Source organism: Giraffa tippelskirchi, chromosome 6, assembly GCF_054371585.1.
Source record: "Giraffa tippelskirchi isolate mGirTip1 chromosome 6, T2T-mGirTip1v1.2.pri, whole genome shotgun sequence".
Taxonomy (NCBI): domain Eukaryota; kingdom Metazoa; phylum Chordata; class Mammalia; order Artiodactyla; family Giraffidae; genus Giraffa; species Giraffa tippelskirchi.
Window position 1 is genome coordinate 91653185 of NC_137280.1, and position 18110 is coordinate 91671294.

The 18110-nt window shown below is 49.6% G+C and overlaps 1 protein-coding gene and 1 long non-coding RNA gene across 11 annotated transcripts; one reads left to right on the top strand and one right to left on the bottom strand.

The window, feature by feature from the left end:
- The first annotated feature begins 150 nt into the window (after nt 1-150).
- On the top strand, nt 151-17247 carry C6H19orf38 (chromosome 6 C19orf38 homolog). 10 transcript variants are annotated; one of them, XM_081498352.1, is made up of 10 exons: nt 242-2880; nt 3872-4025; nt 6751-6851; nt 8142-8450; nt 10718-10810; nt 11571-11598; nt 12326-12363; nt 13597-13635; nt 14309-14320; nt 16652-17247. In XM_081498352.1, exons 3-10 carry the CDS (start codon nt 6821-6823, stop codon nt 16774-16776), a joined length of 675 nt encoding a protein of 224 aa, XP_081354478.1. In that variant the 5' UTR covers nt 242-2880; nt 3872-4025; nt 6751-6820; the 3' UTR covers nt 16777-17247. The 10 variants fall into 10 exon arrangements, with proteins under 10 accessions (XP_081354470.1, XP_081354473.1, XP_081354477.1 ...); XM_081498344.1 differs by lacking the exon at nt 14309-14320 and having other exon boundaries at nt 151-2377; nt 13597-13631; nt 16639-17247; XM_081498347.1 differs by lacking the exon at nt 14309-14320 and having other exon boundaries at nt 153-264; nt 13597-13631; nt 16639-17247.
- LOC145509526 (uncharacterized) lies at nt 14951-17757 on the bottom strand. The gene is made up of 3 exons (XR_014056138.1): nt 16380-17757; nt 15256-15299; nt 14951-15157 (listed from the first exon to the last, which is right to left on the bottom strand). It is a non-coding gene; the product is annotated as an uncharacterized LOC145509526 (long non-coding RNA).
- Nucleotides 17758-18110: the final 353 nt, after the last annotated feature.

Consider the following 18110-nt stretch of genomic DNA (forward strand, 5'->3'; position numbering starts at 1 on the left):
TTTAGATTTTTCTTTGTAAAGCCTCCCTTCTAGCCTCAAACACTGTGGGGAAAATTACAAAAATAAGACCACCGTGGTACATTCGTCTCAGGCAAAAGTTAAGACAACTGTGGTGGAGGCAGCTAGGTCCTGCGGTTTTCCCAAAGTACCCCGCGCGCGACGACTGTTGTTCGACTCAGTCTGGGTGTAGTGTGTCGAAAGTAGAAGCAAGGCTTGTGCCTGCGCGCGACCCGTAGGGCTCGAATATAAAAAAGCTCAGCTAGGGTGGGTGGAGACTTTTCTATTAGTGAGGGTTCTTTCCGGTCCCAGGTGCTTGAGCTTGGCCCCAGGTCCGATGCCTAATCCTTCATTCCTTGGCGCCTTAGAACCGTCGCTTTATCAGTCTCCTTGTTTCTAAATCGGAGGTGATGAGAATTGAGATGAGGCCTGGCCCATAGTGAGCCCTCTGCATTTTTTGCATATTGTTTGCTCGGGGGCCTGGCCTCACCCTGCACGGGAAGGGTCTCAAACTCGACAGCCCAGGTGCTTAGCGTCAGCAGAGGAAAGCAGAGAGTGTGGGCTTTCAAGGCAGATTGCCTAGTTCAAACCATGCCCCATGCTTTACTTGAGGCATCACACTGCTGGGTCTCACGGGATGATACTAGTCCTTGACTGGGCTGTTGTGAAGATTAAGTAAGATGATGTTTATTTATTGCTTGGTGCATCACAGGCCCTCAGTAAATATTATATTACAGGTTTATCGCCTTGCTTTGGGCATGCCGCCAATTAATCTCTCATTCTGGTTTAGAGAATTTGGAGGCAACCTAAGCAAACAGATAAGAAAGATGTCATTGGAGAAACGGACTGTGGAGATTCCATCTAAACAAGAAATGTTAAGATGGCAGTGTTGAGTTGTTCAAGATAGGCCTGAAAGAGGTTCGCAGGTGGTGACAATTATGCTTTGAATAGAGCTGGTGGCTGTCAACTACACATTTGGAGAGCTTGGGGAAGTAACACTTTGTAATGTCAAAGTTTCTGTATGGTCATGCTTGGTATTCCTTTTACGGGAGGAGGGCAGGGGTACACCACAAGGTATGTGGATGTTCCTTACTGTTCCAAGTTTTTCTGTCATTCAGAGTTACTACTTGAACATTTTGAAGTAGTTGTGAAGAACGGGTGATAAATTTTTGTTAAGGATCCTTTTTTAACAAGGGGAAACTCACATTAAAAAGAACCATTTTAAGTAAACAACTCAGTGGCATTTAGTACATTCACAAGATTGTGCAACCACTACTTCTACTCACTTCCAAAACATTTTCATCAGGAAGGAATCCCTGTACCTATTCAGCAATTATTCCTCATTCTTTCCTCACCCCAACCTGGTGATCAATCTGCCTCCATGGATTTGCTAATTCTGGATATTTCATGTAAATGGGATGTTTGACTATTAGTGTCTGGCTTGTTTTTCTTAGCATAGTGTTTTTAAGGTTTATCATCATATCACTATTTAATTCTTTTTTACAGCTGAGTAGTATTCCATTGTGTGGATATCTATTGGATGCTTGGGTTGTTTCCAGTTTTGGCTACTGTGAATAGTGCCTCTAGGAACCTGTTTGTATATGTATTTGTTTGAGTATCTGCCTTCAGTTCTTTGGGGGTATATACCTGGGGTGAAGCTGCTGGGTCATATGGTAATTCTATGCTTAACTGTTTGAGAAACTGCAAAACTTTCCCACAGTAAAGTTGCACAGTTTTAAATTCCCACCAACCATGTACAAGGGTCCCATCCCAATTTTCCTACATCCTCATCAACATTTGTTATATTCCATTTTAATTTTAGTATATTCCTTCTAATGTATGTGAAGTGGTATATCATAGTAGCTTGTTTGTTTGTTTTCTTTTTGAGGATGAGTCCATTTTATTGAGGGGAATCAAGGGGGGGTCTTAGGACAATGAGCTCTAACATCCTTCTCCTAGCTGGGATCTCCTCAATTTTACAGTCGCTGAAAGCTCAGTGGGTAGGTTTGTTTCGTTTTGTTTTGTCATGCCACATGGCTTGCAGGATCTCAGTTCCCTGACCAGAAACTGAACCCTGGCCACAACAGAGAAAGCCCAGAATCCTAACCACTAAGTCACCAGGGAACTTCTAAAAGCTCATAGTGGTTTTGATTTGCATTTTCTTAATGATACTGAGCATCCTTTCATGTGCTTATTGGTCACTTGTATATCTTCTTTGGAAAAATATCTGTTCATGTCTTTTGTCCATTTAAAACTTGGATGTTGTTATTGTTGAGTTATAATCATATATTATGGAATGAAAAAGGAAGAAAGAAAAACAGTGAAAAACCTCTCCTGCTCTTTGCCAAACTCTGCTGGAGCACATCAATACTCCATCTGGGTATTTATAACTCTGCCTTAGCCTTCTCTTCCTATTTACATCAAGCCTAGAAATTGACCGGAGATGAAAGAGTAAGGTCTTCTTAAGTCTTTCCTGATCATCTGTCCTGCCCTGGGTATGCACATTGCTCTCTAAATTCCCCAGTATACATGGGTGCTTTTGAATGCCTTAATTACCCAAAGAAACTCACCCCAGCTTTTCCTCCCAGCTTTTGCCATGTATGTTATTATCCTCCATTGTAATCTTGTACACCAGAGAGCTGTGAGTTTTTCCTTTACCTTACAGTGTTTTCTAGGAATACGTTCTGAGTTAAAGTACATTGAGTCAGTCCCTCAGTTTACCCCCAGACATGTTAGAACACACACACACACACACACACACATACACACTACTGTGAGAATGAGGGCTGTTCAGCTCCCTCAGAAACTGGGACCCAGGGCCCCATGCTGGGGACACAGGCGGCTATCTTCAGATCCTCCACTGTGCTGGGCAAGGAGATGAGGGTATGGAAAACACTACAAAGCTTTCCTGCCATGTTCAAGTTGCCTCTTCTTTGCATTTCCTTGGTTGACATAAATGTTTAGCTGTTTTCCCGAGTTCAGATAAAATTGATTCTTACCATTTTTGCTCAATTTGTTGATGTTTTGGATGAGATACAGGCCTATAGAGCTACCAACCCCACCTTTTTCACTGTTGTCTGGGGTGAATGGATGATTCTTGTTTTCCCTCGATTAAGTAAAATCCTCCCTCTCCCCCAGTATTCGACAAAATGTACTGAGTAGACACTATCAATGTCCTGGGAGCTGTCATCTCAGTGCTGCTCCACTAAATGATTTCAGGCTATCAGAGGTACTCAGAAGTCAATGCTAGGTGGATAGGTAAGGTGACTTATTTCACCTAGGTGGAGTTGGGGAGAGCTTCCCCAAGGAGATGGCATTGAAGTTCAGATTTGAAGTAGTAGGGAGAAGAAAGCAGAAAAAAGTTCTCTGACATCAAAGGCACTCAGAGAGTTCAAGGGGCAGAAGGGGGATGAAGGTGGGGTGGGTGGGAGGAGTAGCCAGAGAAGAGATGGGAATCTTAGGCAGACAGCCCCTCATACAAGGCCCCTCTTCCCTTTGTAATGTTGGCCCAGAATCTTAGCCGGGGGTTCTTATGACCGTGGGGAGTTGGCAGACTGGCTTCTGTTCATCAGGGATTCCCCTGAAATTATAATCAAAAGATTACAAGAGCGTGTGCTGGGCAGTGTGTTTTCCCCACCAGAACTGTTCTCTGCCATATTCTGTACTGCTTCACAGTGGGGGTGGAGGGGTGAGGGGGCTGATATCTCCACACTGGATCAATGTGGCTGCCTTTTCCTCTGCTTTCCTGTTGAGTTTGGCCCTGGTAGGATATCTAAAGGCTGAAAGAAAGGAAGGTCTAGGTATCTATTCCCTGGCTCCTACCTTTATGGTCTGCATCTTTCGACAAAAGCCTGTAACTCTAGCTCTCTCCAAGTTCCAGGACCACTCCCCCTCCAGCAACTTCAGGCCTGGCTGCTAACAGTGACTGTAGGAAGTCACCATCCCTCATTGCTCCCCTTTCACCCTGCTCATGATTCCTCAGTTCTGTCTCTTAAGGGCATGATCTGTGTGACAGCTGACCAATACAGGTATGTGTATCTATGTTACTGAATTCAAAATTCCATGTTATAGATCCCTACATCACATTAGATGCCCCCAGGATGAAGTCTTACTTACATCCAAGACCCTATCCCCTCTACCTACAATGCCCTCCTTCCACCTCCTTCTCAGGCTTTCAGAGTCAGATGTCACCTCCTCCAAGAAGCCTTCCTTGAACTTCCTGAAGCTAAGTGAAGAACCTTCCTCAGTGACAAACTCCAACATAACACTTCACCAACTGGACTGTCACTGTCTGCTTGTCTGACTCACTGAACTCTGAGCTCCCAAGTGCAGGAGCTGTTTCATTCATCATGACATACCTGGTACCCAGCATGGTTCTGAGCCCTGGTGACGCTCAGTAATCAGCTGGTGACATAAATAAACCAAGTATCTCTTCCAACTCTTGTCTCATACACACCCAGAAAAGAGCCACAAAAATAGACTAAGGGAATGTGTTTTGGCTTTCAAGTCAGACAAGCCCAAAATATTTATTGTTCACTGTGTGCCAAGCACTGGTGTAGGCATTGGGAAACTGCAAGAGATACCACAGGCTCTGTCTCTGTACTCTGGAAGAAGAAATCTGGATGAATTAAGTAAATTCAAGCATGTTCTATGAACCATGCTGACCTAATCTAATTGACATTTACAGAATATTACAGTAAGCAACTGCAAAGTGCATTTTAATTTTGAGTACATATTGTATGTGGATATATACTGGGCCCCTGAAAAAAGTATTGGACTTCCCTGGTGGTACAGTGGATAAGAATCCACCTGTCAATGCAGGGGACACCAGTTCAATCCCTGGTCTGGGAAGATTCCACATGCCTCAGAGCAACTAAGCCCATGTGCCGCAACTACTGAGCCAGTGCCCTAGAGTCTGCGAGCCACAACTTCTGAAGCCCACGCACCTAGATCCCATGCTCTGCAACAAGAGAAGCCACCACAATGAGAAGCCCTCACACTGCAACCAAGAGTAGCCCCCTGATCACCACAACTAGAGAAAGCTGGCAAGCAGCAACAAAAACTCAGGGCAACCAAAAATAAATAAATAAAAGAAGCTAGGAAAAGAAGTGCCAGTTAAACATATGGCAACTGGAAGAAAGAACAAAATAAAGATCAGACCACAAAGCAATGAAATAGAAAACTGAAAATAGAGAAAAACAACAAAGTCAAAAGTTGGTACTTGGAAATAGATTAAGAAAACTGAATAACCCTCAGCAAGACTAATCAAGAAAAAAAAAGAAAAAGCACAAATTACTATTATTAGGGATGAAAGAGGAGACACCACTACAAACCCTACAGACATTAAAAAGCAAACAAGGAAATACAAACAGGTTTATAGCGATGAGTTTGATAATGTAGATGAAATGGACAAACATGAAAATACACGCATGCTAGTTGCAATCAAAGAAAATTACAAGGTACTATGCTGGAATTCAGAAAGGGGGTTTTTCTAAGTTCAGAGGGATCTGGAAAGATTTCCTAAAATAATTAGCATTTAAACAGAGACATGGACTTACCTGGTGGTCCAGTGGTTAAGAAACTGCCTGCCAATACGAGGGGCATGGGTTCAATCCCTGGTCCAGGAAGATCCCACATGCCGCTGAGCAATTAAGCCCGTGTACCACAACTACTGAAGCCTGAATGCCCTAGAACCCGTGCTCCACAACAAGAGAAACCCCCATAGGAAGAAGCTTGCCCACCAGAACTAGAGAGTAGCTCTCACTCACTGCAACAAGAGAAAGCCTGTGCAGCAACAAAGACCCAGCACAGCCAAAAAAAAAAAAAAAAACAAACCCTGAGACCTGAAGGAGAAGTGGGATTTGACTAGGTCGATAGAATTGTGTTCCATGCAGGGATGATGGCATACATGCAAAGGTCCTGAGGTTGAAATGAGCATTGTGTATCCAAAGAAAAAATCCACTCTAATGATCCTTTTTAATGTTGGCAACTACATGCTTGCATCCTTCCTGGATGTAAACCTCCAGGTGGGCCTGGTAGACTTGACCAGAAACGTTTAGAGACCAAGGTTGGTAAGACAGACCTTTGGAAATTTTCTGGCTATCAACAGGAGGCAATTTATGCTGCAAACAATGTCATTTCCTCCATTCTGGAGCTGATGTTTCCTTTCACTGGACTGGTGAAGCTCCTGAGACACAGGAGCTTGTGTGGCCTCACCCTATGAACACTCACACTCCACGGGCCAATATACTTTGTCCCATAAATTCTTTGGAGCTAGTGTCTTAGCCCCATTCTTCCAGGCGGCAAGTGGAGGACTTGCCAGGAAGTCCAGGAAGGACTGTGCCTTGCCTGAGGTCACAGAGGCCAAGCCCTAATCACCATGCCCTACCAACTTCCACCCCATGTTTCAACTTTTGGGCACATGTTGGGCCATCTTTTGTGACTTGGCCCTGGGTTTCCCATACAACCCAAGTTCCCTGCGCTTCCTCATGCTCAGTTAAGGAAAAATAAACACACACACACACACACACACACACTGGACCATCTCATCCACCTTTTCCTACCATCTGCCGAACCTGGGCCCCCAAGGAGCAGTGAGGTGCCAGGCTCTGATGTGCGTCTGTGGAAGCGGTGGGGAGGGGAGAGAGTCCCTTTCGGTGCCCAGTGTGTGTGTGTGTGTGCAATTTCCTGCCAGTGAGGAAACACTCCGCTCAAATCAGCCCTGGTTCTCCTTTCCCTGCTCTGGCCTCACAGGAGGAGCTGGCAGCGAGCCGTGGGCCACCCTAGCCTCCGCCAGGTTTCCTGACCAAACGCGGGAGGAGAGATGCCCTGGACTGTCCTGCTGTTTGCAGCCGGTGAGCTGATGTCCCTGTGCCACCCCTCACCCTGTTCCGCTCCCTCCATCCACCACCTTGTCTCTGCTGGGGGGTGGCGGGGAGGGGTGCGTGCACACAGACCAGGAGCTGGAGAGGCTGAGCCCTGACAGATTTGCCCCAGAGCCTTGGAAATGCCCCAGGAGCATGGACGTCTCTTGTGGGGTCTCAGTACCCCCACATCACAGGTATTAGAAATGCCACCCCACTGGAGACAGCAGTGCCCACACCCCATGACTCAGCCCTGCTTGGCCTCTGCAGGTTTCTACCTCCAGGATTGGGGCAGCAGGAGGATCTACTGGTGGGTCGGAGAGGGTGGGAGGGAAGCTGGATAAGGAAAGGCTTGTGTCGACCTCTTCTGAGCCAGACACTCCACGCGGGAACCTGGGGCAGCTGGGGAGACACTGGTCTCTCCTGCAGAAAGCCGTGCCCTGAAATCACATCCCTCATCACAGCCTGGGAAACGAGATAGAATCGCTCTGCCCTCCCCTTCTCCCCTCGATCACCCCCACCTCCTGCCACCTGGACTCCTTGAGCACCCCACACCCCTTCCAGCCTCCAGCCTTTTCCTGTGATGGTCCCTCTGCCTAGAATGCTCGCTCCCAGCTCTTCCGTGCTGTGTCTTCAGGGAAGCCCTCTCTAGCTAGCCCATCACCCTCAGCTCCTTGAGAATGTCAGCTCCCCAGGGCAGGCATGTCTTGTCTGTTCATCTGTCTGTCTGTCTCATCCACTGCTCTGTCCCCAGAGCCTAAACAGGGCCTGGCATGTGGTCAGTGCTGTTGATAAAAGTAATACAAGTGTAACTGTGATGCTGTGTAACATCCAGGGCTATTATAATAAAATGACTCCAACAACACGACCTCTCACCACGTGATGGGCACTTGATCCTCTCAACATAGCAGTAGGGTAGGGACAACTAGGGGGTTCCCAGGTGGCGCTAGTGGTAAAGAACCTGCCTGCCAATGCAAGAGACACAGGTTCGATCCCTGGGTCAGGAAGATCCCCTTGAGCAGGGCATGGCAACCCACCCCAGTATTCTTGCCTAGAGAATCCCATGGAGAGAGAAGCCTGGCAGGCTATGGTCCATTGGGTCACAAAGAGTCAGACATGACTGAAATGACAGCGCACACACACAAGGACAACTAGCCTCCAGTTATACATAAAAACCAAGGCCCAGAGAGGGTGAGCCATTTGCCCAAGGCTACACAGCCAGGCTGGCCTCTGCTCTAAACACCCACCCATCCACCTAACCTCCCCTATCTTGCTTCGCAGGCTCCTTGGCGATCCCGGCACCATCCATCATGCTGGTGCCCCCACACCCCAGCAGTCAAGAGGACCCCATCCACATCTCGTGCATGGCCCCCAGGGGTTTCCCGGGGGCGAATTTCACGCTGTACCAAGGTGGGGAGGTAGTGGAGCTCCTGAAAGCCCCCAAGGACCAGCTCAGGGTCATCTTCAACCTGAGCGGTGGCAGCAGGGAGGTTCGAGGGGGACCGTTCTGCTGCCAGTATAGTGTGCTTGGCGAGAATAGGCAACCCCAGCTGTCGAACCTCAGCGAGGCTGTGCACGTCTCCTTCCCAGGTAAGTCCCTCGCATCAGCCCTCACTGCCCAGGCTCCATCTTCTCACGGCCGAGCCTTTGTAGGCACTCTTCTCTCTGCCTGGGAGTCAGCACCCTTCCAACGTGCCAGGACTTTCTTTTCCTTGTTTAATCCTCAGTCACCATATGCAATGGAGAAGGAAATGGCAACCCACTCCAGTACTCTTGCTTGGAAAATCCTATGGATGGAGAAGCCTGGTAGGCCACAGTCCACAGGGTTGCAAAGAGTTGGACATGACTGAGTGACTTCACTTTCACTTTCACCATATGCAATGGGTACAGTCATTCTTCCCATTTTCCAGATAAGGAAACTGAGGCACAAGAGCTGAAGAGGCTGGCCCAGGTCACTCAGCCAGCAGGCAGCAGAGCTGGAGTTCCACTGGCCTCTGAAGTCCAGACGTTAAACCTCCACCCTTAGCAGCATCTTTCCTTACTGGCCACAATATTTATGAGCACCTGCTATGCACCAGGCACTGTCCTTGGCATCACAGGCTCAGGAGTGAATGAAATAAAAGTCCCTACCCTCTCGCACATTACGAGGGGGTGGCAATGGACATCAGATGATAAATAAGGAGTTTTGTAAATATTCGGTCAGCTAGTGGGGGACAAGGGAAGTGACAGGGATGAAATACAGCCTGGTGAAGGGCATCTGTTTTTTTTTTGGCTGCACCACGTGGCTTGCAGGATCTTAAGTCCCCAACCAGATAGGGAACCCAGACCCTAGCAGTGAAAGTGCTAGAGTCCTAACCACTGGAGCACCAGGGAATTCCCAAGGGTGTCATTTTAAATAGAGAGGAGAGTGATCAGGGAAAGTCTTTCTGAGGAGGTGATGTTTGAGCCTGAAGGATGAGGAGCCAGCCACATGGCTGTCTGGGGCAGGAGGGTTCCAGGCAGAGGAAGCTGGCTGTGCAAAGGCCCTGAGGCTGGAGCATGCCTGGTGTGTTTGAGGGATGTGGAGGCGCCCCATATGGCTGAAGCATAGTGAGCAACGGGAAAGTGGGGGGGAGATGAGGGCAGGGGGAGGCAAGGAGGATCATGCAGGGCCTTGTGGCTGCAGCAAGAACTCGGGCTTTTTGTCTGAGTGCAACTGAAGCCCTGGAAGCGAAGATGTCTTCCTCTGGTCTTTCCAGGAGTGGGGGCTGGGCCTGGTCTCTGGATCAAGGAGCAGGAGGGAGGGAGGAAGGGAGGAGCCTCGGGGTAGACTCCCTGCGTCACTAACAGTCAGAACTTTCCTGCTGCAAAGAGAAGATTGTAGCCAGCAGAGGCCCACAGGTTGTGATGACAGAACACTCTCTGTGTCCTTCCCCGGCCTCAAGTTCCACTATCAAAGGCCCCCTTCTCTCACCTTGGTCCTGTGGTCTCAGAGTAGGGTGGTTACAGCCCTCCTGCCCCAGATGAAAGAATGAACAAGGGCTAACACTGAGAACACCCAAGTGAGTGCCTCTCCTCCCCTCCTGGCTAGTTCCTGACCTCCACTGGGGTCTGGGCATCTCCTCCTGGCTCCCCTGAGAGATTCCTTGCCTCTCTCCATGAAGGGGCAGCCAGATCTCTTGCAGAGACATAAACTCTGGAGCCGGGGCTTCATGCTTCTGTGGCCACCTCGGTGTGGGCCTCAGATTCCACCATGTGGCTGGGGATGGATGTCGTCTGACCCCATTACCCAGCCAGCAAGACTCTTCAGACCACAAGTAACTGAAACTGGACTCAAATTGGCTTCGGCAACAAAAGGGGATTTTTTGGTTTACTGAACTGAAGTTTGTTCATGGCACTGATTTCCGGCATGGCTGGATCCAGGTGCTCAACGATGTCAGGACTCATGTGCCACTTCTCAGCTCTGCTTTCTTCTGTGGCTTATTCTTAGGCAGGCCCTCCCTCTCATGATGTCAGAATTGTATACCTTGGAGCTCCAGATGTATATCCTACCAGCTTTGCAATGCTGGTCTGAGGAGTAAGCCTTTCTTCCCAGTAATCTAGCCAAAGTCCAGAAATTAGTTTCATTGGCTCAGCTTGGGCAACATGCCACTCCCTGAACCAATTAGGTTAGCCAGGGGTAAGGAATATGCTAATTGGCCAGACAGATTTGCTAGATTCCCAAGGTCTAGCTATACCTAAACCAAATGTTTCTGGGGTATAGGAGGAGGGCTGGCCCTCTAAAGGTAGCCTGGATGTATGCCAGGAGTCCCACTTTCTCTCTGCACCCTCACAGTTCCATGGCCTACCCAATCTCTTTTTTCCTCATCTTCCTCTAGTGCCCACCTGGATCCTGGCACTCTCCTTGAGCCTGGCTGGAGCCGCTCTCCTCCTCGCTGGACTGGTGACCATTGCCCTGATCATCAGGAAAGGTAACAACAGCAGGCAGAGAAAGCGTGACTCACCAGAACTTGCAAATGCACTAAATGCACTCCAACTTACACCCATTTTTAGGAGCACAGAGGCACACAATTGGGAGTTCTTACTTCTAAAACTTACCAGTGAAGAACTTTTCAGAATTTCGATGATGGTGGTGGGCAGGGGAAATTCATATATATATATAGTAAAATATACATGATGTAAAATTTGCCATTTAACCTTTTTTTAAAATTTATTTTTTTATTATTTATTTTTTAATATTTTTGGCCATGCCGTGGGGCTCATGGGATCTTAGTTCCCCAACCAGGGGTCAAGCCTGAGCACCTGGCAATGAAAGTGAACCACTGGGGAATTCCTTTTAAAAAAAGTTTTAGTTTTTAAATTTTAACCTCTACAGCTCTACAACCATCACCACCATCCATCTCTTCATCTTCCTAAACTGTAACTCTGTCCCCATTAAATACCGACCCCCTGTTCCCCCTCCCCCAGCCTCTGGCACCCACTGAAATCAGTATTTAAAAAGAATTTTTTTTTTTTTTTTACATTTTTGTACTTGCTTTAAGTTTTTACCAACATACATTACCCATGTAATTGGAAGGAAAAGTGTCTTCAGTAGCTCCCCTGTTGAGAGGGAAATTTGCCAGGGAAGAAGGCAAGGCTGGGTGGCAAATGTACAAGACACCTTGTTGGTTTCTTAGCTTTTTGTAACCAGGACCAAAATCTAACAAGTGCTCTTTGTTTGTTTGTTCCCAGTTAAAGTAAAAAACTTGAAGAAGAGACGGTGAGAACATCCCTGGAGACCCTCAGAGGGTAGTTTTTTGGGGAAAATTTTCAGTCCCAAGGCAGGAGTTTCTGATGGGCATTGAAGAGCTGGCCGGGTTCTAGGGGCAAGAGGGTACTTCCAGGGCTCCATCTCAAACAGCGCCCTCTGGGGGATGGGCGGGTTAATAAAAATAGGTGCTGTTTAGGAAGCGCCTACGGTGTGCCCGGCGGTGTGCTCAGCGCTGTGCTGGGGGACTCTGGACCTTGAGTTCACATTATCCTCTCATCAGCCCTGGAAGTAGGCTCTACGAATGACCCCTTTTAACACATGAGGAGACTCAGCCTTCTTTGCATTCCTTTATCGCCAGTTGCCAAAATTTGTTGAGTAATCATTCTAGAAATCCATAGTGGGGGGGAGGCAAGTGGGTGTCCCCTGGTGTTGTGCAGCCCCCAATGTGTAGCCTGTAGATAGTGGCCCTGGTTCTTGGGCATCAGAATCTATCCACTGGTTCAGCTTTGGTTTCTCCCCTCGGAGAGAGGGGCGAACACCTTGCTGCCTGGTGGCAGAGTAGCCCTAGTGATCAAATCTTGACTTCACCTGGCTGTGGGGCTCCTGCAAGAGAGTTTCCATCTGAGGGGTTTCGGTGGGGCTGGGGGGAAGGAAGGGCCAAGTTTGGGGCCAGGGCTACCTGGAAGGAGCCTCCTGCCTATGACAAGTCATCACTTTCTCCCGATTCCCTCTGCAGAGAGCGAGAATCCTGCTGGGTTAACATCGCCACCACAGGTCTGTGCCTCCCTCTTCCTGTCCCTTGCCCGGGCAGAGTCACTGCCTCAGAACGCCATCGGGTCTCACTACTTGCTGCTGAACCCCTTCTACAGCTGTTCACTTCCCTTAGAATCCAGAACACACGCTCCTCCTCTTTCCCTTCCTCCTCCCCCCTCATTTCCCTCCCAATTTTCACCTCTCTTGTTTTTCTTTTTGGTGTGAACAGCTTTCACCTCTTACCTTTCCCTGCCCTGTCCTCAAGCTGTTCACCCATCCCACTCTCTGCCTAGAATATTTTTCCTCCCTGTATGGTCTCAATCTAAAGGTCACCTCCTCTAGGAAGCCTTCCCTGACTCCCTGGGCAGGATCTATTCTTTCTACTTAACATTCCCCCAGCACCCTGTCAGTCTTCTTAGCCCTCAGTAGACACACAACTAAGTAATCATTGCATGCTTGGGTGTATGATACTCACCTCCAGAAGTGGACCATCAGCTCCAAGAGGGTGGGGAGCTGAAACTGTCTTGTCCACCTCAGGGGCACCCAACTTTCCCAGTGCCTAGCACAGCCCTTAATGGAGCCCCACTTGTGGTCCAGAACGTGCTGTTCTGCCGACTTCCACCAGGGGGCCAGAGAGAGAGCCTGCCTGTAAGGTGTGATGCCCAGGAAGGGGCCCTAAGCAGAGAAAACTCCATTCTCTGTACCTCTTTCATTGTTTCCCGTATTCATTCAGCATCTACTATGTGCTAAAGCCTGAGAGCTCCCGAGATAACCAAGACAGAGGTGATTTCTGTCCACAAGCCTATACTCCAGTGGGGAAACAGCCCATGATAAGCTGGACGCTGTCTGGGCTGGGAGGGTGGTCTCCGGAGGAAGTGGTGTTTAAACCAGAGAACTACAGGGGGGAACAGGGAGTAGCAGGGTGAAGGGTGGGCAATTAGTGGGAGAGCCCAGGATAGGGGGAGATGAGAAGTATTCTGGAAAGCAGGAGTTGAGATGAGGTACCCATTTTCCAGAGGGCAACTAGAGGTCACCTAGGGAGAGTTCTGAGAGAAGAGGCACACAGTTCAATTTGCAGCTGTTCATCCTGCAGAATGGGCTGGTGGGTGGACAAAGCAATTGCTGGGTGATGGACCCCATGCCCTTCCTCAGGGTGGATTTAGGGCTTGTGGGCTTGTGGGGAGGGCCTGGGAAGTGGGGGGTGAGCAAGAAATCTGAACTGGCCCCCACCCTGGTCTTCTTCTCCTGTTCCAGACATGTCCTTTGACAACTCCCTGTTTACCATCATGGTAAGTCATCCCGTTTTTTGGATCCAATTTTCTGCCTACTGTTCTGACCACGGGAAGATGGGGGCTACCAGCGGGGCTGGGCTGACCTGTTGTCCCTGGGCTTCTAGGGCCTGGGAAAAGCCAGAATCACTGAGCGGGGCTTGTTTTTGAGCTGAGAGTTGGTTCTGGAAAATTCCAGGGCATTGGAGGTAGCCATGCTGTCCAGGGCTTTGTGGGGCAGTGGGCAGGCCCCTGGTTGTCAGCACTGCCTTTGCACTCACAATGGTAACAAAAGATGACCTGGGGGCTTCTTTGGAGTCATGGAGCCTTATGACAGTCTGGTATAAAGAAAAGACTACTTTCATGTTCAGTTTCAGGAATTTCAGCTTAGTTGTCCCAGACATGTATTCCCTTTTGGGAGAGGAGGGTCTCAACCTTCACACCCACCCCTGCTCCTCACCTCCTGTTTAGCAAGGCATTGCTCTTCCAGATCACGTAGCATCCTGGCTAGGATCTGAAACCTGGCCTATGGATCTCCTCTGCACAGCTGCATTTTGTGGTGGCCTTGGGGTAATTATTATTCAGTAAATTAGAGATATCTGACCCGTGGACACCATGGATGAAGACAATGTCCAGCTAGGAGAATACCCTGGCGGTCCAGTGGTTAGGACTCTGCACTTCCACTGCCGGGGCCACAGGTTCTATCCCTGGTTGGAGAACAAGATCCTGCAAGGCCAAACACAGAAACAAAAAAAAATGTCTAGCTAGCTTCTCTCCGTGCAGAGATGGGTACAGGTCTGGGGTGCAGGTGGTCCCACTTGAGGTGGCCTCAGGAGTCCTATTTGTATAAATGGATGCTTTGGGGCTGTAGTGAGGGAGCCTGGGGTGGAGTCAGTTGCCTTGGGGCACCACTGTAGGAAGTAGGGGTGGGGGGAGGATTGGATAGGTTTGACATAGCCTTCCTGGGCATCTGGACAAGAACAAGATGAGACCCTTCATCCCTTGAGCTTCTTAATTCCACAGGGGGAGACAGACGATAGCACACAGGGTAGGGGGTGCCCAAGAAGCTAACACATTCAGATGGGAGATCTGGGAGGTCTAGGAGATAAGTGACAAGCAGGAGATAGCTGTGGAGGATTGATCCAGGATCAGGGCACGTTCTCCACACAGCCCAGTAGAACTGGGGTGCAAAGGAGTGAGGAGTGGAGGGGATTCCTGTGCAGAACTTTGACATTTACCCCAAGTGAAGTGAGAGCCCTGGAAGGTCTGGAGCAGAGAGACGTGACCTACTCTATGTGCCCACGGGCGCCCTCTGGTGGCTGCAGCGAGCACAAGTTGTGGGGGCCGTGGGCTGACAAGAGCCCAGGGACCAGGTGCAGACAGCTCAGATGGTTCAGGCGCCAGACGTAGTGGGTAGTTTGGTCCAGCATGCTCTCAGCGGAGGTGGAAGGCGCGAACAGATGCAGGTCAGATTCAGAGGATGGGAAACACGGCCCTGATTTCGGAGTAGATGAGTGGGCGGAGGGAGAAGGAAGCGTGGTGGAGTCCTTGAGAGACAAGAGAGGGGCCACCTCACCGGAGCAGATGGAGACTGGCCTCAGTCACTGGTATACAGATGGTGGGAAGGAAGGGGCTTGGCACCAACCTGTCCAACTCTTTGAGGTCTCAGTTCAGGGAACAAATCCCAAGCTGTTAAGAAAAACCTGGAGGGTAGGGCATGTTCTAAAACCTTCCCTGAGAAGCCACACTGCTCAAGGCACTAGCCTGGTGATTTCTGCTTCCCTCCCCCCACTTTTAAAAGGCACTTAAAACGAAACGGTGGGAAGACAAAAAAAAAAAAAAAACAAGGAAAAAATAACTTATTTCTCAGTATCCTAGTCCTTGAGACTTTAAATATATATGTATATAGACTATGAAATACATCCAAATGTAAAAATTATCTATAATCTATATTCATAAAGTTCTCTTCTATTTCTTAATCCCTCTGCACCCACTGGTCTCCACTCTGCACACACACATGCAGGTAAACGACCATTAGAAACTTCTTGCACATACAAGCAAGCAAAGGCAAAAATAGCAAGTCTGTATCCTCACTCTTTTTAACACAACTGACAGCATGCTACCCACACTGTTATGCACTGATGCTTCTTTTCTTTAACAGTAAGTTCTAGTGATCTTTTCTAGTTTTTTTTTTAATCATTGTAAAATATAAATTAAATTTACCATTTTAGTCATTTTTAAGTGTACAGTTCTGTGGCATTCCTGTTAGGCTACAGTCCATGGGGTCGCAAAGAGTCGGACACGACTGAGCGACTTCACTTCACTTCACTTCACTTCTGTGGCATTAAGTATATTCCTATTGTTGTACGACTGTTACCACCATCATCCTCAGAACTGTATTTTGCAAAACAAACCCTGTCAAGGAATTCCTTGGTGGTCCAGTGGTTAAGACTCACCATTCTACTGCAGGGGGCCCAGGTTTAATCCCTGGATGGGGAACTAAGATCTCACAAGCTTCGAGGTGCAGCCAAAATAAACAAAACACAACAAAATTCTTTGCCTATTAAACAACTCCCCCACCTCAGACCCTGGCACTCATGATTCTGCTTTCTGTCACTTTGGTGGATTTGCCTATTCTGGATTTTTATAGAGAAATGATGCCATACAGTGTTCATCTTTATGAGTCATAGCCACCCCAGGATGAAGGGTACTGCCACTCTCCCCCATTGTACAAAAGGGGGAACTGAGACATAAAGAGGTCGATCATACCACTAGGATGAATGTAGCTGGGATTTGAACCCAGGCTGTCTGGTTCCTTTCTCAGTAGACAGCAAGACAGGACAGATGGCAGGATCAGGGGCCTGCAACTGTGTTTGTGTGCAGGTGTGTCTGTGTGTGTGTGTGTGTAGGGGGGGTGGTGAGGTGAGACCTGATGGATTGTGGGAGTCTCAGCCTCAGAAAATGGGGCAACCCAAGATCCAGAAACCCCAAATCACTTGATTCTCTATTTTTCCCTCTACGGACAAAGAAAATGACTTCAGAAGAAGATGCGGCCAACCTGGATGCTCCCTCAGGCTCCGCTGAGACACCTGGACCCCGGAAGAGGCCCACCTCCACGTCATCCTCACCTGAGCCCCCTGAATTCAGCACATTCCGGGCCTGTTAGGGGAGCCCCTCTCTCTGTCTGCGTGCCCTCTGTTCAGCCCTCCCCCTGGAGCTGGCCAGGCTTTGTAGGGCCTCAGGTCCCTCCAGCTACTTTGGGGACTTCTGGCTGCTGCTTTCTCAGGGAACTGAACAGAAGAGACAAAGGGGATCCCTGGCCTTGGGACCTTCCTCGCAGAGAAGCAGGAGTGGGAGAGGGAGTGAAAGCATTGACCTGGAGGCTGGACGGAAAGCAGGAAGCATCTCAGGATTTCCAGCTTCTCAACCTACCAGAGGAGGAGATGCTAGGACCCCTTCTGGCCTTTAGCTGGGCTGTTATGAATCTGAGCCTCGCTCACCCCTCGTTTCCTCCTTCCCATCACACCTGACTTGGCCAACCTGACTGGGTTTTTGGAGCATAGGGCACCTGGGTGAGGTATATTCTGTGTGCCCTGTTGGCATGCCTAAGTTATTAATTATAATGTTTCGAGCTGTTCCCAAGGTCTCTATGGAGTGTAGTCCTTCAAGCCCAGGACCTCTGATGTCTAATCACTGATTCCTGGGGGATGGGGAGAAGTACCCCTCGAGTGCATGCAGTCGGGGTGGTGTCCTGGGAGGGCCATAGGGGTGTTGGGAGAGGAGGTTTACGTGAGGCAAGGGGCCTCAAGCTCCTTTGGAAACCCTGAAAGAGAATGGGGCCCTGGAGTAGTGGGTTCACGGGCCAGTCATCACTGGGGGAAGGAAGAGTGAATGAGGGGGTCAGGGTATAAGGGGGATCCAACAATTTTTTGTGGGTAGAAGACAGTGAAGGGCCAAGAATGGAGGAGGAGGGCACTGGGGGAAGGGGAAAAGAGAAGGAGCCGTTGAGTGCCAGAGAGGGGTTAAAGAAACTGCTCTTCAAGCGGGCGTGCTGGGGGTGGGGCCACAGGCTGGGGCGTGGTCCTATGTTCTGTCCCCGCCACTCCGGCCCTTCTCAAGAAACCAGAGCCTCACCGGGCCCGGTGTTGGGGCAGCTGGACCGGTATAGGGGCGGGGCCTCTTCGAAGTTGGACCCCGCCCCTCCGCATGCCGCCTCACAAAGCCGGGCGGGACCGGGGGCGGAGCCAAGCCTCAGGCGTCAGACCCGCCCCCGCCGTTTCCCTGGCAAGAAAGCCACCTCACACAGCGTGGCAGCCGGCGTGGGGCGGGGCCCGAGGGCGTGTCCGCAGGGCCGAGCACCGCCCCCTGGCGCCAGCTCCGGGCCCCGCCCTTCCTGGGCCTCTGCGGCCGCACGGTCTTACAAAGCGCGGCCGTTCGGGCCACGCAGAGCTGGGGGCGGGGCTCTAGATCTAGGGGCGTGTCCGCGCGGCCGAGCACCAC